The sequence below is a fragment of the Aquila chrysaetos genome, chromosome 23 (genome assembly GCF_900496995.4).
Source record: "Aquila chrysaetos chrysaetos chromosome 23, bAquChr1.4, whole genome shotgun sequence".
NCBI classification, from domain to species: Eukaryota; Metazoa; Chordata; class Aves; order Accipitriformes; family Accipitridae; genus Aquila; species Aquila chrysaetos.
Genome location: NC_044026.1, coordinates 1,030,642 through 1,056,939, shown reverse-complemented (window position 1 = coordinate 1,056,939; position 26,298 = coordinate 1,030,642). Strand labels below are relative to the sequence as shown.

General features: G+C 43.4%; 1 protein-coding gene across 2 annotated transcripts in view; it reads right to left on the bottom strand.

Annotated features, from left to right (window-relative positions):
- COL4A2 (collagen type IV alpha 2 chain) overlaps positions 1-26,298 on the bottom strand; it is a 145,614-nt gene that overhangs the window by 87,019 nt on the left and 32,297 nt on the right. For both annotated transcript variants that reach the window (XM_029998713.1, XM_029998712.1), the window contains exon 4: positions 15,786-15,866. In XM_029998713.1, coding sequence (XP_029854573.1) covers positions 15,786-15,866 — 81 coding nt within the window. The remainder of the gene's footprint in view (positions 1-15,785; positions 15,867-26,298) is intronic.

Sequence of the window (26,298 nt, the reverse complement as noted above, 5' to 3'; positions counted from 1 at the left end):
AAGGCAGAACACAATGTCTGTGAGGGGGAGAGTAAACAGCAAGCCATACTGCAGCTGTGTAAATGCACCGAGCCCACAGACTCGGCAGACAATGTGATGTGTATATTTATACCAGAGTGTTGGGGCTTTTTAAGCAGATAAAAATAATCTTTTTAAAAAGTGTACTTACTGAGAATGGTATTTAGCGTTTATTTAGTTTTGGTAAACATGAGGAGACAAACTGTCATACTTAGGCAGGACACCCTGAAATTATCTAGAGGATTTTTGATGATTAAATGTATACATGACTGAAACAATTAGCACCGGCTAGCAGAAACGATTACTTAATAAAACTGTTACTGTGACAGCAACGTCTGTCTCTGACGGCTGTGTACGGACTTCACGAGAGCGGAGAGTACTCCTGTGGTAGCAGCCGTGTGTCCCTCCAGCAAGGACTGGGCACGCTGAGGAGGGAGATGCAGGGGACAGGAGGGTCTCTGTCCCCCGACGGGGAGGACCCCCATCCCTCTCCATCTTTCTTGTTCTGCCCACCACGTACGGCAGCGGGGCACGGGCTGATGTGTCCTGCCAAGCTGTCGGTGTTGGCTCCTTGGGGCGGCGTCAGGGCCGCTTCCAGGGGTGGTCCGAGGGCTCCCTGATCCTTCCTGACGAAGCAACCCCCGCCTCCTTGGCCCTGGTGGCAGCCACGGATCCAGACTAACTCCAACAGACCCGTTCTCCACTTCCATCTGTCTGGAATGGCTCAGGCGCCTTCAGAGGCCCGAGGCGGAGGACGACGGCTCAGCGGGCCCGAGAAGCGAGCCCGTTCCCCAGGACACTTGACTGAGGTCACCGCTGCAGATCGGGCCCCGGCGGTGCCTGATCTCGCGGAGGTGCCCGGCACCCGTAACAACGTCACTCCAACACATACCGTTCCCCTTCTCAAGAGACGCTCGAGCCCTCGCGCCAGACAGAAAATATGCCACTCCACGCCTGCCGGGCCCTGAGAAAATGGCTGTACAGGTGCAGGGGCGAGCGGCTCCCCGCCGAGACGCCGAGGCCGGCAGCGGGAGGAGGGCTGTGCCCCCGCCGGCCGTGGGGCACCGAGAGTGAGCCACCGTCCTGGGGAACCACCGTCGCGTCTCCTCTTCCCCCCTCGCCTTTCTGCCCAGAGAAAGTCCCGACGCTTCCCAGCCGGGACGAGCTGTGCCGGGCAGCGCGTGGGGACCGAGGGAAAAAGAGAAGGGGAGGGAGGCGAGGGCTGCCGCCGCCCCAGCACCCCCGCGACCTGCTGGGGGCTGCACTGGGGCCTCCTGCGCCTTGCTCTGTGCACGGACCATCCATGATCCTGGGTCTACAGGTCTACACGGTCTACTTACCCTCCTCTGCGTTTTTGCCTGCAGGCGCAGGAACGGCTCATTTTTTAAGCCAAATTTTCTATGGTGGCCAAAGGTCTGCTGTTAGCAGCAGCTAAATTTCACGACGACATTTTTCAGATGGCTTTACAATTCACCAAGTGGTTTTCTTAGACATGCTTCCTCCTCAGGCTGCTCTGCTGTCTTCCTGGGGGGCGTAGCGTTTTTCTCCCATCTCCTTTGATGATAAAACTCTATCCCTCCTCGAGAAAGCTTTCTGGTCCTTCCCCCCTTCTCCGTTCTGCTGAGCTCTGGATCTCTCCATCAACTTCTCTAATTTTAACGCTGTTATTTAATTGGATAAACTGACTTCTTCCATTTTACATTTATATTTCATAGCACATCTGCAGCATTCGAGAGTTCGCTGCATGGATGTTTCAAACCACACCATAGGATCTTGGCAGTCACACATGACTTCAGAGATTTTATACACATATATCTGACGTACAGAGGAAGTAATTAAACCATATGGACCTCTCCCATACAGTAGGAAGCACAGCACAAATCTTCTCACTTGATTTATTATAACCTTATGTCATTTAGCAAAACCAACTCTGCAACTGTTTGAAAGAAAGAAGCCAGCTGAGGAGAGAGAGGACCTGCACGGGGAGCTGTGGCTCAGGCAACCCTCAGCATTTTTACGTGCCTGCAGCCGTACAGTGCAGTCAAGACCTCGCTGGCAGCACCAGGTATGAGCTAGCGGAGCGCAAACTCCGCATTTTGGTTTGTCAGGCTTTGTAACAACAAGAAAAACAAATGGATCTGTCCTCAGCCTGCACATTTTCCTCTGGTTCTGCTCCGATGGCAGGGGCTAAGGTGGAGGGGCTGCAAGGGACAGCACCATTAGCTGTCCCTTGTCACACAGGGGGAACCCACCCCTCACCTATCCCGCAGCCCCGCTCCGTGCGGACAGCTCGAAGAAGGACGAGGCTGGGCTTGTGCAATTTAGCCTGTCCCATCTGCAGGGCACACTGATCGTGGGGGAACGGTCCCTACAATCTCTGCCACCACGCAAAGTCCCTAGCAAATATATAAATAAAGTGAAATAAAAGCTGTGGAGAAGGATGCAAGATGGTGTTACGCTGCACATCTGTGCCAAGCACATGGAGGAGCGTGCTCTGTAACAGAAAGGGAGTTAGTCGCACGGTGGTAAGGGATACGCTGCACTAGCAGCACAGTCATATTTGAACTCAAGAGTTTCCTGTGGAAAACACGTACTGTCCGTAAACCTGCATGCCAGTGCATGCCCTCATTAAATACCGGAATAATGAACATAAATGGTGCCTTTGGGCCCTGTGCTGCTGAAGTCCCTGTCCACTGGAGAGAAGCTGGCTGTGCCCCGCCGCGTGCTGCTTCTGCCGTCAACGTGGAAGTGCTAGCAATGCTCCTGGTACCGTACAAAGAGCCACACGCAAACATCTCCTGCCCCAAGGAGCTCACATCCCAACACAGCCGAGCTCAGCCAACTGTGAAGACCATGGCACCCCGCGTTGCGGGGGGGAAGGGTTCATCTCACAAAAACGGCTTCTCCCGTTCCTCTTCCAGGCTACCAAGAAGGGAAGTCCCTTACGGGAAGCCTTTAACACAAAAAGGCTGGTGACATGGCAAAGGAAAAGATGTTGCGTGCTTGGGAACAGGTAATAGAAAGGTTATAAAAATAATAGGGAAGTAGAGGATCTAGAAACTGAGAAACAGCCAAAAGCAAGAGGTGGTTTATAGGGAAAAAAAGGAGTATTTGGATCAGAAGAGAATAATACAGACATATTCAAGTCCTTATTAGACTGGACAGAAAGACTATATTGGCTGCTGTACCCTGAATGGAGTGAAGCACTATGTGTACCGGGGAGGATAGTGAGCTCAAGAACTTTCTTTTTCACTCTTACACTGACACTATGCTTTGCCAACAACCTTGGGGCCAAATAAAACCACTTTTAAACAAGTTATACAGCTTGATAATATCTCTTTATCCAGTGATACTACATTTGCAAAAATTAGTTTTGCTAACTAATAAAATAAGCAACAGTTAGACACCGAATTTCATCAACCAACCATCACCCATACTAGGAAAAAAAAAACCCAAACAAACGAAAAAAACCCCAAAGAGCTTTTCTTTTCTGGACACCTATGATAATACCAGACAAAAAGGAAACCAGCAGACTAACATAATCTTTTAATAGAAAAATAATTTTAGCCTGTGGGAGAAAAAATGCTGCACAGATGTTTTATTTGTTTGGGCTTGCAGCTTATTCATTATCTAGATCCATTCTCCATGCCTAAAACACAGACTTCTGTCCTTCAAGACCTTCTTTCTGCATGCTCCCAAACTGAGTATCTAACTGTAAGATATTTTAACACTTGTCATCCTTTTCCAGATCAATGCAATGGAAGCACTTACATACACTTCAACAGCCCCAGTCATTATGCAAAGACACTGAAAAGTATTTGGAAACCTTACGTACAAACTGAGGTAAATAAGGAACATCTATTCTCTTAAGACTCAATAAGAAAAAGCTGAGAAGAGGCTTGGTCTGCCTCGGCAGATACTGTTCGTGATGACAGCCTGCCCATTCCCACATTCCTGGTCTCTCCAGGTCAGACTCAAAGGATTCCACTAATAGTTTGGTACTTACCAAAGCAGACAAAAGGAAAATGGGTCAATGTTACTTGCTCCCATGTGACAAAAATACAGAAAATAGAAACAACCACCATTTGAGAAACTTGTAAAGCCTTGGACACATGTCATGAGAAACCATTTTCGCTGCCTAGAGTGTAATTTAAGCACTAAAAGATGACCTGGATTATCCCCCTTGGATGCCTGTGTGAGCTACCCTGTTACAAAGCAAGCCTATGATCCACCCGCTGCACGTTCTTTAAAATCCTGCTCACAGAAAGCAGAAATTGCAAAACTTGGCCAAAAGCACAAAAAATATTTTTGCACAGTAGTTGCACTGTCTGACTGTCAGAAGTCAAAGCCTGAAGGTCTAACCAGTAGTTTAGGACAGTATATTTGTCCTAAAACAATGCTGACGGTGCATTTCATTTCTGTGATGAAGTGTAATTCATATGTGAAAACCAACCAAAAATATCAAAGATACACGAGTATGTATTGTGCTGTGCAGACACTATTGACCAGAATGAGTGGAAAGATTACAGAGAGTAGACAGTCATGAAATTGCTTAACTGCAGGTACCTATTTTCTAATAAGGTAAAATATACTTTCAGTATTTCATAGGAAGACAGGAAGGAAAAAAAATTTGCTGTTTAAGTACAAAGGTATGGTAATATTTTTAAATGGTTGTGAATTACATCCAAAGGGTTTCTATCCCAGCATCAGCTATTGCGACCAAAGTTAACTTTGCACTACTCATCTCCAACAAGTTTCCTTTCTATTATTTCTTCACTACAATTAAATTTTCTACAGTTAAATTTAAGTCTGATCTTCTGCAATAAAATGGTCCTCGATTCCTGACTGTGATTTCTCTTGCTTTTTTTCTCCATCTGTCATTCAAATTTGTGATATGCAGATGGCCAAATACACTCTTAAAAATGCTGCCCTCAAAATAAATTCCTAAATTAACAGTGAAATACCTTCTCAATTTATGAGCAAACTGCTATAAGATTTGTCTTCTTATTTGAGCGTAACAAGCCCATAAATCAATGGAATACACAGGTAATGCAAAAGGTATCAAAGGGTGTCATTTCAAACACAAGTACTGAATCCGCTTTACAAATACAGTTAATCCAGTACGTTTTCTTCAGTCATAATTTTGTTTAAACTACAACCTTGGTACTCATTTTGATTGATTACACTAATTCTTGAGCTTTGTTCAACGCTGTTGAATTGTTCTCTCGTCACACCAGCTGAGATTGCAAAGGTTTTTGATAAAAGCTCATAGGAGAAGTATCTCCACAGGTCTAACCTAGGTCAATGGGCTTTAAAGTGCACTATCTGTGTGAGTGCTGCATACCTGTACTTATTTTGCTGGAGATAATGTGTATCAATCCAGGGAGCTTTTAAAAGATGAAGTTGAAAATGGAAGTAAAAATGTGGATGTGTCCTTTCGACTGTCTTTCAGTCAAGTATCATTCTTTTTCTCCTGTACAGTTAATTTGAAAAAGTTTTGGAGGAATTCTGCTTTCGGGGCTGGAGTAAAAGACAGGGAGTGCAATTTGTTAGTGTGGGATGGGCTTGACAATGCTGTAGTCCTTTAGATTACAAATATATAAGATTTTTAAAGGCTACTTATGGAATTAAACAACGTTTCCTATCTGGCTGAAGCAGAAATGCTCTGCAAAAGAGCAAAAAAAAAAAAAAGGAGGGAAAAAATAATTTGTGGTCAATGTGCCTAATTTGTTTGATTTGAGAGAAAGACTCCATTTGAGTTTATTTTATCTTTCAAACATTCTTTACAACATTGTGAACATTTACAAATGAAAATGTGATTTTGGCATGAAAATTTAATTGCATTCCTGCATGTATTGAAACAAAACACCCTGCTTTTTCTTACATATTTTGTATTTGAAACAGATTCTGAGGAAAACCTTTCACTGACTCTTCCCAAATCTCAGTTTTTGCGTAGAATGCGTATATGGAAGGAGGATTCACTGCTTCTTGCTTATGGGAAAATTATCTAACCTCCGTCCACCAGTTCAAAAAGATCTCTGATGTTGATTAAACATGTATAAACAGAGCTAAAAAAAAAGGAAACATGCATATTTCACTCAAAAAAATGTCAGGACAAATGTACTAAAGAACAGCAATTAGCAACCAACATGAGTATCCAGCTACATGGTTGATTGATGGTCAACATAGCCCAGGTTAAGCAATTTTCACTAAATAAAACATTAGGTCGTGAACTAGGCATTAAGTTTCAGACTGACTCAAGTTCAAGTTCTATCAAGCAAACCTGTACCCTGCCTGCCTTCAGTAGCTAACTCTAAAGATTATGGGCCTATTTACTGCTCACAGTTCATGCAATTAAGCCTTAAGCCCAAGATTTAGATGCCTATGGAACAACATCAAGACTCTAGGGATTTATGTATGCTGGCAAGACCTTGTAAGGCAGTGTTTTGAAAGTATAAACATAAACAAAAGCAAGCATTTGAAACTGTACCCTCAAATGTGTGTGTAAAAGGGAACTGTACTCTTGTATCTGAAAGCAGAATTTAGCTTCACAGTTAAATACTTTTTTACGGTAACACTCTTCTTTTCCTGTCTTTTGCAGTCACCAGTCAGCTGCTCTCCACTACTACCCTGACTAGAGAAAAAACGAAAATTAAATCTCAATGTACCATACCAGACTTGATTACAGTACTGAAATAATGAAGGGTGCCTTTCTGTCCATGCATCATGCGTATTTGTACTATCGGTGTTCTGCTTTTGAATCTGCTGCCATTACAAATACCTCCCCTCTGAGGGCAGCTCCTCTCCATGGAAGCTTCCAGAGACTTAACCTTGGCCTATGAAGCAATGTGAAATTGTGAAGCATCTTTTTTTTTGGTACTTCATATCCATTCTAGTGCAGAATCTGACAATATTTCAGAAGATACATGACCAAGTTCACTCCCAAGCCTTTGTAGATGGCAAACACTGGAGAGCACATAGGACATTTTTCAAAGGATTTCTGTCTCAGGAAGGCAAGAACAAAAAGAGAAAGACAAGCAAGGGCAGGCCCCTGCAAGGCACGGAAGCTTTGTGAATTTTTGGCTTGCGTGATCAGTGGGGTTTCTTCTCGTGGTGGGTTCATGCTTGGGTGTTTGCTGAGTGGCTTCCTGGGGATGTATGACGGGTATATGACCTGGCAAGGTGGTTCTTTGACCCTTACAGTGGAGGAACTTGCACAAGAGATGAGCTTGCATCAGCCTGTATACAGAGGCTTAGGTTGGCTTGCCTTCTCCTCATGACTCCCAGGTACACCTCAGTGAGGCCAGATCTTCCTTATTGCTACTTAGCTTAACATGGGTAGAGCAGGGAAAGGGAAAAGCAGTCCCACTCACCTCTCAAAGAAGAAGTTATACTAACATAACTTTCAAGAGCTAACAAATTGTGAGCTCAGGATGTACGCAGGAGCTGAGCAACAGAGCAGAGACCACTCAGTCTGCTGCAGAGAGAGTACGAGGTGTGTTATTGCTGATGCAGGAGGCAGGTTTTGTATGTGCAGCCCCTGGTCCTAGCAGAAGTCCTGGATTTGTTCTCTAGAGGCAAGAGTGGCTGGGCTGGAGAGAAACAGGTCCATAGGCAAGGCCTGCTGGGATGTGGTGGAGCAGTCCCATCTCTGCTGTGGCCGCCCTCACATGGCCACCATCAAAAAAACCACTGATGTTGACTAAACAAGTATTTAGAGGATGTCAGTCTGAGGGAAGGTGGATAATCAGCTTGGAAAGAGGGATCAAATCTCTGATAAACTCTAACCTCCAGCTGATTATAATGTCCGCTTGGCGTGAAGATGCTCCTGGAGCAGAGTGAATCTTCCAGGAGAGGACAAAGCAGGTGATGGTAATGGGAGGTTTGATTATCTGACACAGATAGCTGGATCTGAAACAGCTGAGAGGACTGAAAGGCCCGCTAAGTGCAAAGGTAGCAGAGCCCACGAGATGTCCAGATAGGTATTTAGTCTGGGAGAAGGGAGGAACGGGTGGCCGTGATCTATCTTATACCACTGGCGAGGGAAAGCAGAGTAGGGATGTCCTAGGGGGTTAACTCAAGGCTGCTGTGTGGGAGACTGAAGTTCTTGCAAACTCCTTGGAACAAGAGAAATCTGCACAGGAGGAATGGGCTGGACTTCAGTCAAAACGGAACAAGGCTGCTACTACTGGAAATTAAAAAGTTCACAGAGAAATAGTTAAACTAGAAACAGGGGGAAGACTGACAGCCATGGTGGAGCACTTGGTTCAGGCTGAATGAACTTGTGAGGGACACGGCTAATGTTCAATACATTCCTGAAAAGGCAAGGGAGGAAATGAATAGCATAAAGGCAATAAATAGGGAAGGTAAATAACACCATTTACAATGCCGCTTGACTGGCGCTAGCAACAGAGAAAGGGCAAAATTTGTAGGTACTTCTACAGCAATGCTAGAGATCTAAAAAATAGGATTATGGAATTATACTACTTGGCAACAAATGACAACCCTGATGTAACAGGCATCTCACACTGGTGAAAGGAGGCTAATCAGTGGCATACGGAGTTGCTAGGCTGTCTACTTTACAGGAGTGATAGAAAATGAGATACAGCCAGGGTAGCGGCACAGCATGTGAAGGCTAAAACAAAGTGTAACAGGAAAAAAAAACTACTGAGGGCAGAGGGGAGCATTAGGGAATCCTTGTAGGTGGAAATAACAGAAAGGTAGGATTTAGCTTTTATTTAGGACTCCCCTGTTAAAGACTGATCATGAAATACTCAGTGAAATTAGAGAAGCTGCAAACCCGGGTCAGGTAGCGATATTGGCAAAATCCAACTACCAATGTACTGTCAGGCACAACGCCTCCTCCAGCTGAGGTAAGCAGATAAAATTTTTGGACACAGCAACTGATCGCTTCTTAGCACGGTGGGCCCTGGGACCCATAAGAACAGATGCTGCTCTGGGTTTAGTCTCGAGTGCTGCACAGGACCTGCTTAAAGAGATACCAGTGGGAGAACTCCTGTGTAAGAGCTTCACAATATAACTGAACCTAATGCTGTAGTGGGATGGAGTAAGCCAAACAAATACATCACACAGATATCCAATTTCAAGAAGGAGAAATCCATAAAAATCACAAAAATAGCAAAAACCTGAAAAAGCAGTCAAAAAGGCAAGAAGCCTAAAGCAACCTGGAGGCTTTTCAAAAACACTGTATTAAAAGTCCTGGTAAACTATGTGCCACATATCAAAAAGAAAGTAAAACAGTTCAATAAAACCCCTGCATAGCTCATAAAAAAAGCTAAGGAGGCTATTGTAGGGAAAAAGGTTAGCATTTAAAAAACTGCTGAAATGAACAGAAAATCCCATAAAAACCAGATCAAGAATAAATGGCAACTAGGATGGCTAAAAAAGAATGTGAATATTTTGCAGAAGATCATCAAGCCGATAGTAAAAAGTTGTTTAAAGAAAAGCAAGGAGCCATCGAGGGAAATAGCAGTGCCACATGATGCCAAAGGCTTATAAGGGGCACTCCGGGATGATAAGGCCATAGCAGAGAAACTTAGTGACTTCTTTGCATAGGTCTTTACTGCTAAAGGTGTTTGAGAAGGTCCCAAATCCAAGCTATACTTTAAGCCAGGTTAATTTCAGGTAAATATAAAGGAAGTAGATAAAATAGATAAGGCAGGCATTACTAAGTGACCAGGAGTGGCTGACATTCACCTGTGACTTCTGAAGGAACTCAAATATGAAACTGCAGAACTGCTGGCCAAGGTGTGTAACTCATCATTACAAAGTGCCACTGCACTGGCGGGCTGGTGCCAACCAAGCTCCCGTGTGGAAGAGAGGCCCAAGAGGAGACCCTGGGAACCGTCTGACTTTCCTGCTTGGGCAGGCAGTATTCTACCTTAAAGAATACAATAAATGAACACAAGGATAAGCATGGTAAAGCAGGCCTTAGTGACCATAATATATTTGGATTTTCAAAATGGCTTTGACAAAGTACTTCACCAAAGCTTTTTAAAATAAATTCCCTTGGGGTTGGGAGAGAGGTGCTCTCTTCCTGAAGGCTGTTAAAGGATAGGAGGAAAAGAACAGTGCTTGATGGTCACATTTTAAAATGGAGATGCAATAGCAGTGGGTCTTCTCAGACACAGGGGCTGGAACTGGTTTTAGTAAAGACTTCAACGGTGAGCTAGAGAAGGGACTGAACCGTGAAACATCCAAGTCCGTAGATGATCCTAACCTCTCTCAGGTTGTTCAGTGCCATGCTGGCGATGGGGGATGAGAGGATCTGGTGATCTCCCGTGCTGGGAGATCCAGAATGAATCCACCAAACTGGGTGGGCAGATAGGCTTCAGTGTCGAGTGGCATCAGGAATGATATTGAGAAGAAAACAGAGGGTGTCAATCTGCTGCTAAGTAAGACCTTGGTGCACCCACAATCCTGTGTGCTGTGTACAGTTCTGGTCTCTAACAGAAGAGGGGGAAGAATAAAGGGACTAAAAGTTGGAGTGTTGCCTTCAAAAGAGAACCTAAAAAGGCTGCGACTCTTCCTTTTGGACATGAGAAAGCTGAGAGGGAATATGACTGACATTTACAAAATTAGGAAAGCAGGGAATAAGGTAAATGCAGAACTGCTCCCTCCCAAATCTTACAGTACTAGAAATAGGGTGTACTTGATGAAACCAGGGGGAGATTGGCTTAGAACAGGTTGGACAGTGATTTTATATCATTTGAGTAGTGAACTCCTTGGTGCTACTGGAGGTTGTGAAGATGCAGTTCAGCAGCTTCAAAAAAGGATTAGACAAATTCAGGGAGAAACGCAGACACTGAAGGAACATATAAATAGGGTGATCTTGGGTACAAGGGAAACGGACTGCAGAAAGTTGCCAGACTCCTGTGCTCCCCGTAAATAGCATCTCCTTCTGCCACTGTTGGGGACAGAGTAGTGGGCTAGATGAATTACTGGTCTAATTCGAGAAGATGCTTCTTATGTTCTTATTTTGTATAAACAGTAAAATATCAGATTTCATCAGATATATCAGCTTACACTAACAAAGAGTTACAAAGGAACTACTGCCATTATACCAGCTTAGAAGCCAGTTAATTGTGATGTTCAAGAATTACACTAACATTTGATAAAATTATTTTATTGGATTTAAACATTTCCCTAAGATATAAGAATGGAATTGTCTTGAGAATATTTAAGTGTTGTATTTTGTTGAGTTTTTTTTAATTATGAAGAAAAACATCTTCTAGATCTACTCCATGTGTTAAGACTTAAACTTGTATGGAAAATGCTTGTAAGTGAAGTTCAGACACTAGATTTCACAATGGTATAGCACCTAAAAGCAGACGGAAGTGACTATAGGTGAACTGGTAATAGCTTACCCTTGGCGACTGCATTAGCAAAAGCAATACAACAGATATCTGTAAAGGAGTTACAGTGAACCCTCATGCACTCTTGGTTAAAAAGGAATGTTCAGGCATTCCCCAAAAGTGGCCTTTATTGGAGGACACAAAGCTGTCTTTCCATTTCACAGTTTCCATTATCCCAGCCCCTTGCAAAAACAATGGCTAAATGGCTCGAGCACTGTTAGATGCTTGACTCAGACAGAAAGTACAAAGCAAGATTTCAATAGAGTGCATTTTCTCACTCTATAGAAAGATCAAAAAGGTTTCTACTCACTTCCACTTTCTACAAAGCCTTCTAGGTTGATTATGAAGTGAGGTTGATTATGAACTTCAATAGGTCAAACAGTTGGCCATTGTACTGAAAGGAGTTATCGCTTCCTACATAAGTGCATTAATGTTTAACAAATTTTAAAGGTGCATATATTGTATTCTGCCCAATATATGGTTTGCAAAGAACTATAAATCTCAAAATTTTAGGAGTTGCAATAAAAATCTAGAGGAAAAAGAAACCAGAAGATTTTCATTTGTTTTTTTCCCTTAGTCCGGGGTTTCTGTTTCATTCAAAACAGTATTTCAATACCGTATCAGCGCTTCCCTTTTCTCCTTTCCCTCTTAGCCAGGCACCTGGGTACTCCTTACAGTATTTTCTCCACATGTAGCTTAGGGAGAGGATGAGTCTGTTGTCTTAGGAGAACAACTTAGGATAAATTGACTTGGGAGAAAATGAGAAGATGAGTCTGTCTCATCTTAGGGAGAAGATGAGTCTGTTTTCTTTCCTCTTCCTTTTCACCCTGAGCCCTCCACTGAGGCTTATACCATGGTTTCTTTTTGCGTGGATTTGGACACTCCTGCAGGAGCTTCCATGCTCGCTGGAACTTGGCTGAGCTTTTTGCCAGCTGTGAGAAGGGGAGATGAGGGTAAGGCTGGTCCCCAAGCTCGGTTCCTGCAGCCCCAGCTCCAACCACTTCCCTAGTTGCAAGGTACAATTAGATAGACTGGATATTCGTATCCAGCTAAGAATAAATATGCGCCTAGGTTAAAGTAAAATGACTAGGCTGCAGTGAAAAAGAACAAAGACCAGAGTGTCATTAGAGACTAGAAAAAACCCAGCTTATGGAAGAAGTTCCCTTTACTCTTTTTCCTCCAAAGTTGTGAACTGAAAAGCGAGACAGGAGGTGGGAACGTCAAGGAGATTCTGTGTGGCCCAAGAAAGAGAAACTTCTCCAAGCAACAGCTCAGCATTTGCTGTGAACTGCAAACATGGTTATCAGCAACGTCCTATGATTCTCTGAATGTTTGAATTCGACCCGTTTTCCTCCTGGGAACCAGGCAGAAAGTGCCTGTCGCAGGTGTCGTCCCAGCCCCGGGGAGCAGCTCTGATGAGAGGCAGGAGGCTGCGGGTCAGCCGCTGCCTTCGCCTTGCTGCAGCAGCTCCCCCACTGCCACAGCGGGCAGATGAAGCTTCTGCTCTTTCATTTTCCTCTCCCCACCGGAATTTGCCGAGCTGTGTCTGAGGCCAGGGAAAGCTGCAGGGCCGAGCCCAGCCAAAAAAGAGTGGAGGAAAAACTAAAAACACATATCTCTTTCTGGTAAGCCTGCTAGGTGCATGCACTAATTTGTGGTAGGTGGCCTTTTGTCTCTAGAAACTGCCCGTACAAAACGCGATTCAACTCTCCTGTGCCTTTGTGCCTACCCTTATCAGTCCTGAACCAAAAGAAGTGTAGACAGAAGCACGGGGCTTCCAGCTGCCACGCGCTGGAGACCTGGCACAAATCGCCAAAGCCTGGCTGAATCTCACACCTGTAGACAGTGCCTCTCTGCCGCTAGTACAGAGCCCCCAGAAGATATCAGTAGGCATATTTTGTAAAAACCACTTTTTTAAGAACAAAAGCCATTGGATTAAGACAACAAATAAAGAGAAGCGTCTTTATTTAAATGCTGTACCGTAAGACTGTAACTGAAGCAACAACAGAAAATGAAGTAGAAGCACGTACAAATAAAAAGTAGGCGTTTCTTTAGACCTTGCAATTGTATTTACCACTCCAACAAATGTACTTCATTCAACAGCTTCTGATATGCATTCAGTAGCAGCAATCCAAAGAAAGTGCTTTCTTTTGTTTGCCTGGGTTTGAGAGACCTGTCATGAACAGAAGGTGAATTTCCAGGGGATGGTAGGGCTGACAGCTGGCTGCGGACCCTTCCAGATGCCCTGCAAGTGACAGCTCTGTTGCACCCGAGGTGGAGAGTCATTGCAGAAGCAGGCTCTGACAGACTGCTTCAGGCACTCTTACAAGTGCGAACACGCAGTACGTCTATTGTGCATGTAATGAGTCACCTCAAAAAGAAAATGCGTGTCGTGCCAGATTATACAGAGGTTTTGTGAAAATAAATATTCCCATTGAGGATTAGCATGAGACCAGAAGCTATGCCAAATTTGACTAGTCTCTAAAGGCCAATCTTGTTCCTTAAACCAGATGTTTAACAGAGGTTGTGACATCTGAAGAGACCAGCAGACACAAAATACACGCAGTGTATGCTGACTCAGAATGAAGTGTATCATTTCAGAGAGTTAAAATACAATTTTTTAAGTGTTATAAAATTCTTTAAATCACTTTCCCTGATACTCCTTCACATCTTGCAAAATTAACCACAAGTAGCAAAATACAATTTATGTTTTGTAACATCCTCCTTTTCTCTTTTTTAGTGTCTATTTAAAGGGAGGCCAGTGTGATTAGTTACTGGGGTTACTTACTTCCCTGAGATAAATCAAAAAGTGAGAGTGGCGAGCAAGTACATAAAATCTGCCCTTATCTCCCAATCTAGATACTAAGCAACTCACAGGGAGCTTCTCATCAGTGGCACCTGACTGGTTCTCTACTCTGGTAATTTAACATTTTCAGCTTCTAACCTATGCAGTTACTTTTGTTTAGCTACCTCTTTTGTCTTGCAGACTTGGCAACTTGAAATTAAAGGTTATTCAGTCAATAAGGAACGTGAAAAATATTTCAGTCACAGAAGTTGGTAGTTTTGCAACTGATATTTTCACGAACTCTGGTGGAGAACAAGCACAAGTACATCCATGCTTTGCTTTTAGAACCAAAAAAAAAAAAAAAGACACTGGAAAAAGACATAATAATGTCATACTTAAAGCCATTTCATACAGCATCAGTTCTGGACTTTCAGTGCCCTTGGAGGGAAGTGGCAGGAGGCACTTGCCAAACTTCATGTGCTGGATGAGGAGGGTAAGGCAGTAACAGCTGGAGGGAGCCCCAGCAGAAGCTGTGAGCTGCGTCTCAGGGGAGGGCTTGTTTGTCCTCAGCTTCATCAGTCTGCCATTAAGTTATTGTAATGGAAAGCAGACCTTGAGCAGATCATGGTCAGGGGATGGGAATATAACCATTATGGTACTCATGGCACGGTAACCCCAGGATCATCTGACTTCTACCGAGACATCGTGACTTCTGCGGTAAACAAGAGTGTTCCTTGCCTCCCACCTACACTGTGACTTTCCTACCACCTCTTCCTCCGCTCAGACGTGGAGTCAAGCTTGAGGAATGCAATGGGAACGGCAACTGATGGCCTGCTGTGTGGAGGGAAGGCAGAGAACTAAAAAATCTTAATGAGGTTTGTGATAGCAGAGCGAGCATATGACCTGCTGCCACATCTCTTGCCTGACCTATTCTTAGAGATGGGTGGATGGAAAAGGCTGAGTCACCGTCTCAGCTGCAGAAGACCAAGCTGTACAGAAGGAGCCTGCCAGCCAGGGCTCCAAGCCATACAGGATAGGAACTGCCCTATTTCTCAGAGCTCTTTGTGGCAGGTGGCTAATCCCCTCCACCCCATCTCCCTTCCTCTGCCTCATTCCTCACTATTCCCCAAAACAAAGAACAGACTATCAGCAACAACCTAACGCCAGAAGTCCCAAGCAGTTCCCTCCCAGCAGGGATTTCAGGTTTTGCAGGCCTGGTTCCCTTTTGCTTTAATGGAAATCACATGTATGCAGTATCTTTTAATTTACCATTTCTTTAGAAAGACTTCAAGAACATTACTGAGTGATTTTGTCCATATTCATTCAGCACTGTCACACAAACCCATGATGCTCTAGCACAGAGTCCCTAAAATTCTGATCCGATCAGCTCATCATGGCCCTGATCTTTGAGAGAAGAACCTGCTATATTTCATAACAGAATTTCTTCAAATCTACAAGCTCTTGAGAAAGTAAAATGAAACAATAACTTTTTCTTGAAAAAGAGTAATTGTTTGAATACTCTTAGCAGTCTGATGCAAGTCCACCTATAGCAAATGGTGTTGAACTAGTACCATCAAGAATGTTTTACAGGAAAAAATGTTACTTACACGGCTTCCTTTTTCAGGGAAACACTGACATCCTCCACTGCAGTCTCTGCCTCCACATGGTCCTGTGTAAGTCTTTCCACCCTGCAAACCAGAACACACATAAAACGAAGGTTAAGAGGTATCAGCTACAATACCTGGCACAGCACTATAACCTTTGATTAGCAGACTCACTGAGAACTTGCCCAAGCAAAGACCAGGATCAGATCTATGACTTCCAGTTGAAACTTCTTTAATCTACGCTTAGAAGCAGCCGTGAGTGGCTTTCCAGTTCTTGGAGATCAGCATCAAGAAATATAATGTTACTCTATTAATTTCCCTCCACATTTTCAAAACACTGCAGCTCCATGCTGAGCAGTATCTCACGCATCTTTTAGACACATGCAACAGATATCATATCACAGAAGCACAGCTGCTTGGATTCTTCAGGGATATGGACTAAGTCCCAGGTCACAATGCAGCACATCCTTCTATGCGTGCTCTAAATCGTTGCTATATTTTAAAATATTTATGGGTGGGCATAAAGGAAGACGTAGGTATCATGTTAAAAATCATAAGCCAAACTCCTGCCCTCTCCTCTTCAATGGCCGCTTATTCTGGAGGCACCTAAAACTCGCTAGCAACCAACCACTGTGACCTGGAAGTCAGACCTAGATTAAGTAGATGGCTGCAGTTACATCTCTCCTGCCTGTCCAGAACCACCTTGGCCTGGGCCGCAAAGATATGGGTCACAAAATACACACCACTCCATGCAAATCCTTGGATGGACTTCAACAGGCAGGCCAGCTCCGATTACACCTAGCACACACTGCCTGCACGAAATGCAGCAGCCACAGTCACTCTTGTTCAGAAACCTGAACAGCAGAGATGCTGTGCATGCTGTGGTGTGATTTTTATAACTGTAACTTAATAATTAGGAATACTGTGAAGACAAGCCTGCGGCCCACCTAAGCCCAGGGTTCTGAACCCCCGAAAGTGCCCCAGCAGCCTAGTAAGTAATCTGGGAAAGGAGGAAGGAATTTCTCGTTGCTATTTCGGAACCTGTTTTGCCCCACAGCAAATAATTAATAGAGCCAGAAGAAAAAGAGAGGATGAACTCTAGTGGCTACGGGAAGGACGTCTTGGAGCCACAGCCCCTCATTCAGGGCGGCTGCCAATTTTCACGTGCCCCGCTCCTCAGATAACACCTCAAGGCACCCCAGCTGTAGGGTACAGAGCCAGGCTCCACGTCGCTTGATCCCCTCCTGGCTGGAAGGACCCCGAATCCTTCGCTGCACTGCAGCCCGGACAAACAGTGCCTTTACCCTTCCTGCCCCTCTCGCAGCTTGAGCACGTCATCCCTTGGAAGGGGGGTGTCGGGTACGAACAAGCCCCGACAACCAGACGCGTGCTCTGAACGGCTCTGCCGTCGCTTCAGCAGGCAGCGATGCTGCCGCTCCTGCCTCCAGCCCTGACTCAAGGAGCTAAAACACGGAGAGGGACCAACACGGCCACGCTCAGCATTCCTCACGCAGCTCTAAGCAATCCCCTGCTCAACACCTGGCGTTGCTGGGTCACATTTCTCAGGTATCCAATTCCGCTGTTACACTACCGAGAACCTGAAAACGCAGCTCGGGGCTTTGGATTCCTCCCCGGGAGCCAGATGAATAAAAGGTATGGAGCAGGTACCGGGCGTTGCCTGCGTCCTCCTTTGGTCGTATTTGTACAACAGGCTCTCGAGCTTATGACATGCAGTGCTACAAAGTTCCCAAAACAAGTTCTTATGCTTGTCACGAAAGGGTTCATGTCTGTATCTTAAGTATTTTTATGTATTATCGTACTTTTGTTTCAGCTTTATGTTTAATTCTCACATTTAACAAAACAAGTAGGCTTTTCAGATAAGCCTACTTGTGGATAAAAGAGGTCCACAGAACTGAAACCATGCCCCGAGCTATTTAAAGGTTAGGTGTTTGATTCAGGAAATTATTTCACAGACCTAACAGTGTTCTACGTCATGTTATGAACTCTGCTTTATGTTTAGGCTATTGTTTAGAGGAAATAATAAGCCAAGACAGTTTTATAAACTCCAGAAGCTTGCTCAGGTTGGTCCGTTTTTTTAGTTAAATAACTGGATGGGCACAAACTCACCGTCTCTGTGGGGTTTTTTTCTTATTAACCTGTTTGCAGATGGAATGTGCATCAGTTTCTCAGAATCCTTCTATTCATTTTTATGGACAACATGAAGATGTACGGCCTGTGTGAACATATTCTTCTGTAGGATGCAGGTCTTCATTAAGGAGCAGTGTGTTAAGTAATGCTGCCATTAATAAGAATCAATTCTGAACTTTTAGAGATCTGTTTTGGCTGGAGCTGTAAATAACAGTATATCCCTGCCTAACAGTAACAGACTGACAGATACAGTCATGTGAGTTTTCAATTACGCCTACTGAGAAAACAACAAGGAGAACAATAAGTTTATTTCTTTCTTAATTAGCAGAGCGACTCTAAATTTGGTAAACTGTTGCTAAGAAGAAAATAGAGTATGAATCAGAACTACGGCAAGATATTTGTGCACTTGTTAAAAAAAAAAAAAAGAGGCTGCTAATGCTTATTTCAACTGGAAGAAGTTCAAGGTCTATTGTTTGTGTACTATCCACCATCCAACATTTTAATTTGCATGCTGTAACAATACCAGCAGCTAATGTGGAGACACAATTGTTTTCTTCCACAATTTTAGGAAGCTTTTTTTTAAAATTTTCTCATTTTATGTCCTTTTATGCACATAGATTCTTCAGATAATGAAGAGAAAAATCTGGAAGATTCTCCAAAGGTAGGGAACATAACAGGAAAACATTTGAGACCAGCATTAATATATCTCTTCTGGATTATACTTGGGCTCTCCTTATTGCCTAATTGCTACTTCTACACTTTTTGACTGCTAATAGGATGACTCTGAGAGGTTTTAGTCACATGTAGCACTTTCTACTTTATTATCTATGAATGTTTATAATTTCTTGAAGGCAGATCATTGCACTGTCATTTAATCTGACATTACTGGGAAGCTACAGTATAAAACATTATGGTTTAAAAGTCTGTTAATGTTAAAAAATAAATCTGTTAAGGATCCTTGTAAAACTTAGTCAAAACCGATTATACACATGGGCATACAACTGAGATGAAGGGAAATCAAATGGATATGTATCAGTCAGTAATTAGAATGCAAAAAAAACCAGTTTAAAACTTAGCGACAGACAATGTCATTTTAAAGTACCACAACTATTTATGTCTTGAGAAAAACAGATTTCTGGGAACATAACACCAATGGTGACAACCCATTGTAGTTGTTTTGATCTGAGACAGCTGGCTGGACAACCTTTTTGGTCAGTGGGGAGAACAGTCAGTCCCAGGTTACAATTCACTCCATCCCGATACTAGCATCTAAACTGATCAACTGCGTCTCTCCCAGAAAACGCCTACTGCTTTCTCTTAACCGTAAAGGTGGGTGGAGGTGACTAGCTTACAGGCAGACATCCATCTCCTGTAGAAGTCTAAGGACAGGGAGATGCTTCTCCTGATTTGCTCAACATGCAGTTAAGTGGCGAGAAGTGTGTTTGCAGCAAAATGGTATTCTAGGATTAGTGCAACCAAGTTGGAAGACTGGCCATAGCCCCCAATTCTGAAGTTGTCTGCTGAGAAAATCTTCAATTCCAGGTCTTGCTCATGTTTTGGATGATCCCAAATTCCACTAATCTCTAAAAAGTCCAGAGTCTAGGCAGAGTCTAGAAATGGGGTTTATATAATCTAATTTAAGTTTTCTGCAATATAGGCACATCTGGCTGCTATTATAGACCATCCAGAGAATCTCATCAGATCTATTTCAGACATCTGAGCTAAATCTCATCCTAGATGGGTGAGGGGATTAGAAAGGTAGCCTAGGGTAACTGGTTGAGATGTGTCTACAGCACAGACATCCAGCTTCAGGTGAGATGAATCCTACGCTAAGTGTCCAAATCTCATCCTCAAAGGTAGATATGGCCTCTGATGGGAACACTGAGTGTGAGGAAAACTGTTTAAGAGCAGACAAATGGTGCAAACACAAAACGGGTTATACCACTGCACTGGTATGCAAGCTCCCTGTGCATAAGCTGAGGTATTGCTTAATTAGAATTAGGCTGGGGAGTCAAGGCTAAAGTATGATAACTCTGTCCAAAAACATGTAACATAAATGAAATGTAACCAACATGAACCACAGGGTCAGAAGGCAGCCTTTGGAGGCAAAGCTGTCTCATTTACCCACCTGTAATGGTAATACCATATTGAGCCAAAATTGCCTAGGTAATAGTGTCAGAAACACCAACTTTTGCATGTAACAAAGTTGGGACTGATGAGGAAAAAGTAACTAGGAGCAGGTTGTTTATTTGGGAGGAGTATAGGCAGAGAAAAGGAGGTGCAAGGGTGATAAAAGGGTGGAAAAGAAAAAAAAAAGGAATAGGGCATCCAATTAGGTGAAGAACAAAGACGGTGAGGATATGCTAAGAGCAAGAGCAGGGACACCTGCAGCAGTGGTGATGCTGACCTGCAGGCACAAACCCACCGGGAGCCCCCTTGGGAGAGCCCACAGGTCTCTCCACCAGGCATGTCCCTGAAAGACTTGCTGTGGGAGGGTGGAGTAAGAAGGGATAAACTTGTAAGGAAGGATTGGCTTACACCTGAATACCAGCTGCAGGAGGAAAGGCAATAGAATTGCAACTCAATAGCCCTTTTGTGCCATTTATAAAATTTCTTTCTGGTAATTTTGTATCAATACTAATTACTAACAACAAGCAATAGAATTGTAATTCAGTGTTTCTTGCAGTGATGTAGTTGTGAATTAATACCACTAATAACAGTGGTGTGTTCCTTCGCCAAGTAAAGTATCATTGTGTTCTTGGAGGTGTGTTCTTTAATCAGCAAACATCATAAGTTATGTCTGACATCTCCAGCCTAAAGGGGGAGAGTTGGATTTGCAGAGTAAGACCCCTCTACAAAGCTTCCACTTCATCCTGGAGGCACCAAAACATCCCGTCCATCCCCTCCTCCTGCTGGCAGGAGGGCAGGTTTGCTTCTGGTCACGCATACAAGTATGTGCAGCCCCAGACATATGGGTTCCATCCGACTTGCTCTGGGCTCTGAAAATCAGGCAGAAACTACCACACATGAAGGGCTGGAGACAGACCCCCAGCTCTGTGGGCAAGTGCCACAGATCCGCTTAGGTCCACGGTGTTCAAAGCTAGGCATCTCTAGAGCGGACTTACCTTGCAGAGACCAGGACAGAGCGGTCCAGAACAGATGAGTATCTGCCATTCACTCTCTGCCCTCTTTTATTTACCAGCTTAGATATCTCCACAGGGGCCCATATGAGCATGTCTAGCTCACGCAGCCTGACCTACTGGAAAATGTGGTTACAGTTCCTTTATTTTTAAAACAGAGCTGGAGCAGATGATGGGGTAGAGGAAGACTGAGTGGAGCAGCTTTACTCTGCCCCATTCATTGCACACAATAGCACAGCAGTCAGCACAGTCTCCTATGAAATGGGAGACCTAATTGCAGTTCTCTGATGGAGAAAATCAAACATGCACCTACCCCTGGGAAAGCTTTAACCAGTAGGCTGCGAACTAGGCTGGAATGGACGGAGAAAGGGAATGAAACAGAAAGGGAAAAGAGGGGCTCTTCCAACTCTCCTTTTAATACCATTGGGTTACTGTGCTGGAATGAGTATGAGATTGATGGTTCAAAGAACATGAACACTACTTAAACACAAGCAGGAGAAAACATGTAAGTGCCATCTATGTTTGTGAAGCTTGTATATTTGCCTAGTGTAAATACCTTCTCATTTTTCTATATGTGAAATAGTAAGCATAAAACGTGGGTGTTCCAACACAAAATCCTTTTTTGCCCTCTTGCTTTCTCATAATTTTTTTTCTCCCCAAACAAAGTTACTTCTGTACTTATACATCTTCAGCCAACGCAAGACAACTTAAATGCAGTTTCCTTCAGCCAAACTCTTAAAAAACCCAGAAACATATATGCAGTTCTCTTTAAACTTTCCACACATTGATGATCTATTTATTACTAATCTTGGCCACATTTGTGTAATTGTTATCTCTGTGTGCCCATTCAAGTACCTTCACCTCAAGGGTTGGTATTCTGACAAAGAACAAAGGCAACCAAAGGACAGACCTCAAAGAACAGTTCTATGAGTACAGAAAGACCAGGAAATATAGGCCATTTCCTTACATACAGCTCAAAAAAATTACGGAAATTATAAAGAAAATATTGCAACTTGGAATCAAAAGACTCCGCACACCGACCTTTTCTTTGATAAACTTTTATAGGTTGCAGTTGTGCATTGGCTTCTGTCCTGACAAGCCCCACTCTCTTCTCTCCATCAGTCACAGCAGCTCCTCCGAGCCAGCTAAGTTTCACCAAGAGATGTTTGAGAAGGTCTGGGAGCTTGCAGAAAAGCTGAACTACATCTGGGCTCGCCTCGTACCGCACGCCTCTGCCCGCGGGGCAGCCCTCCCTGCCACCGCCAGACCAGAGCAGCCCACACCTCCAGTGCGGACCTCTGCCTCCACGTTTGACCTTCAGCTGTCGAAACCCACATTAATTTCAAATTGGGTTTATAAGGCCCTGACTCAGACACATTACTTTTCTGCTTCCTTCAAAAGAAAGGAGAAAAAAAATGAAGTAGGAGTGGGACAGGGTACTCCTGCTGTTGACGAACCAGACAGAGAGTAACTTCATTGGTTTCAAATATGACTGCACAGTTGTATTTCCTCAAAACCAGCATTTTAGTCCTTAAACGGTTGAAAGCATTTGTTGCCTGGATGCCAAAATTGCTTCTCTAGAAACATGTATAAACAACCATTCAAAACAAGTATGGGGAGCGCTGTCAGCAGGGGAGGCCTGGATTGCCGGCCGTCGGGCTTGGTCTGGAAAATGCCCCGTCCCCGGAGTCACAACGCCGGAGAAGGAACCAGCCACCTGAAACCGCCGGCTCGCAGTCCAGTAGCTACCAGTGCACCGGACAGTAAGGCCACTGGTGAAGACCTTAACTGGCGAGGGAAAGGGAGAGATAAATTGGCACATTCGGAGAGGAAGGAAAAGATGTGGGTGTGGATCCTCCCTCCAACTGTTCTGAGAATTATTTCGCTAAGAAATAATTCTTTCATATTTGAATGGGAGCCAGAACCTTTTCTAGACTGGATGCATGGCAACTGGAATAATTTAGTGTGTGACCTCAATATCATATGAATGTTTACACTTCCACCAAAAGCAAGGGGAGCCATTTATCTACACATCCTTCAATGAGAAAAGACCTGGAGGAGGAAACGGGTTCCAGGAGGAACACAAAGAGATCTACCACCAGCCATACTAAGAAAGCTGGTCTCCTAACAACTGCCTAATGCAGTCTTCCCAATGCAATGAGAAAAGCAATGCGCGTGGCAATCAATTATGAATTATCGATCGGTGCGGAGTTTCAGGTGCCACCTCCCTCTTAACGATGGAGTGTATAGAGAAAACTGGGAGGCAGGCTGCCAAGGAAGCAAGCAGCTCCTGAGTCCCGATGGGCACGGGAACGTCAACAGAGGAGGAGTATCCAAAAGCAGCACTGCTCCCAGGGACTGGGATGCCTGTGCTCGATGTTTGGGCTGAGGGAAGGAAGGGCAAGAGAATACAAAGTCTTCTCAAGTGTGTCTCAGCAAGTATGCTGAAGGCAGCAATGGGAAACATGAATTCTGTACCTCCCAGAAGTGAAACTATAAAAGACTTTCCTCTTATGGCCTGGCTTGTGCCTCTTGATAATATGAACTTTCTGGCACACGGCCTTGATTTGAAGGCTGCATAGTTTCATTTCAAAGTGAAACTTCACAGCTCCACATGTTCACTTTACTTGAGGTACTATTTACCATCCCCTCTTCAAATTAAAAAGTTCTCTTGTTGCAGTCTCGAGACACTGCCGTGTAACAACTGCAGAAGCCAGACATGATACAGTGTGAACTTACCCTTCACATTTTCATAAAAGCATTTCTAATTTTGTGGCTTTCATCCAAACACATATTTACCCAGCAAAACCAGATGGAATCCAGAAGGAGCTGCTGTGGTATAGTAGGCATTAAAAAAACCAAAAGTAAGGTCTTTTAAGAGGGTCAGTCAGAGAGTAAATCTTAAAAGCTTCCTAAATATACAATACAGATATTTGACTAACTGTCCAGGTGTCTTGCCCACTCACCCAACATGAGGTTGTTTGCAGACAGTACGCTTCCGAGCAAGCAGCGTATGCTGTGACACAGTTTTCTGTCAAGAAGTCAGTGAATGTGGTCTCATATTTTATAGGTAATGAAGTTGGTTTCAGCTACATTTTGCCTTTTTTTCCCCACACAGAGATGATTATATGTTATCCTAATGTCATGGTTTAACCAACACCGAAACCAGCCAAAACCAGGACACCTAAGAAAGGGACTAGAATGTAAGATGGGAAAATCCAGTTAAAACATTTTAAAATGTCAAACAAAAAAAAATAGTCACCACTGTAGAAAGAACTATTACTCCTGCTTATTTTTGAAGAATCTGTAATGCCATAGGAAAGGGAATCCTAAAAAGCAGCTGCAGGTCTTTGCATGAATGTGCTCCAGCTCTCAGGAGCTAATGAGCAGGGTTAAGATGCAGAGGGCTTTTCCTACAACAAAATTACATCCAGACGAGGAAGAACAATGTTCTCTGGCACTTCTCTATTTGAGACAGGTGACTTAGTTGCCTAAAGGAATGACAAATTTTGTCTTAATCATCAGCTAAGGCTTGAACATGCACTAGCAAGAGAGAGGTGATGCTGCAGGCAAACTACGCTCTTTGAAGAGTGTGCAGCCATGGTTGAAAATATCTCTTACATCTTACAAAGGGGCAAATGTCACATGGTCATCAACTGACACCTATGGCCCACAGTGATTACAGAAGGACAATAAAGTGTTGCTCATGAACACTCCATTTTCAGTTTCGTCAACTTAAGAATCAGGTTTGCTTGCAGAAAAAACCCCACAGATAGGAGTCTAGTAAGAGTTTGAAGCTGGAAATGTATTAACAAAGGTAAGCAAAGGTGCATACATTAATTATTACTATTAGTTAAGGTAAGCCCATTGGCTCCCCTGATTATAATAAAAACTCAGACACCCTGTGAATATGTAGATGCCTAAATTCAGGTGACTTCATACCAGCTGACTCTGTTCACATGGGAATTTTTAACTAAATCTGAGAGAAAGGTAGAAGATGGAGAAGTAGCTGAAGGAAAATCTGGTTTGGTAAATCAAAATGTGTTTTGATATCTTGTTAAACTTGATTCCATCTTTGTAAATGCATGCTTTTAGAGATGCATATTATTTTAGTCTATTATCTTTTCTTATGAGACAACACACTCTCATCTAGCATCCAACATGGTATTCCTCATCTAAAAGGATGATGGTCTTTAGAGTAAGAGTGCTGGGACACCTTAACATGAGCCTTTATTCCCAATACCCCATCCCTAGAAATTAAGTGTATCTCCACAGAAGCCACTTAGGTGGTTTTAAAAAGTAGTATTGCAGGAGCCTGAAGAAGTGTTTTCTAGTTATCAGTGATGAAGAAAGCACTCTGACTTGGCAAAGTAGACGTAATCACTTGTTAGGGAGTCTGTGATGACAAGCTACGCTGAAAGGCACAGTTTGTTTCTCTTTTAATTTTTATTCTATTATTTTGTTTTATGCAAACCACTGTGCATTTTGTATTTGATCTGCACAAGTGTAAAGGCTTATGCAAGGCACAAGTCAGTGGACAGTGTTATCACCTCATATGTGCAGTTACACTGCACAGTGGATCAAAAATATTTTCCATAGAGGAATCAGGGTAAAGACACTGTCAGCCCTTAATCTGAATTTGGCTTTTGTCCAATATCTTATATTACTGGAATAAAATCCCCCTTCCCATCCCCAAGAACAGAAAGGCATTTGTTCACATACTAGTAGCATAATAATGAAACACAGCACCCACTCATTAAAGTAGCAATTTCTATATTTAACTACTTTTAGTTTCCGAAGTCTAGTCATTTTCAGTTCTGGAAAGACATCCAAATAATGATATCATTTGCTTCAAACAATAGAAAGTCTGGATGCTATTCTATATATGGAGATTTTTTTTAGTCTATTTATAAACCACGCCAGTTATTTGACCTGTCTAGTTTACTCACCTACGTAAATTGGCAGACTCAGGAAACTTACTTAAGAACATATTATTCTTAGTGATTGGTAAACCTTAAAAGTTGCTAAATTATACTTCAGATATGCATCCAGTATTTCTGAAAACTCATCTGCACCTATTACACTAAGAACAAACCAACCTGCCAATGTAGGAAAGATTTTTGGTTTTGAACCAGCAGCAATGCCATTGCATTAGCCCTGCTCGTGGGGAAGGGACTGATAGAAACCAGCCGTACAGCTGTTTGCATGGCTGTACCGTCTATATTTGT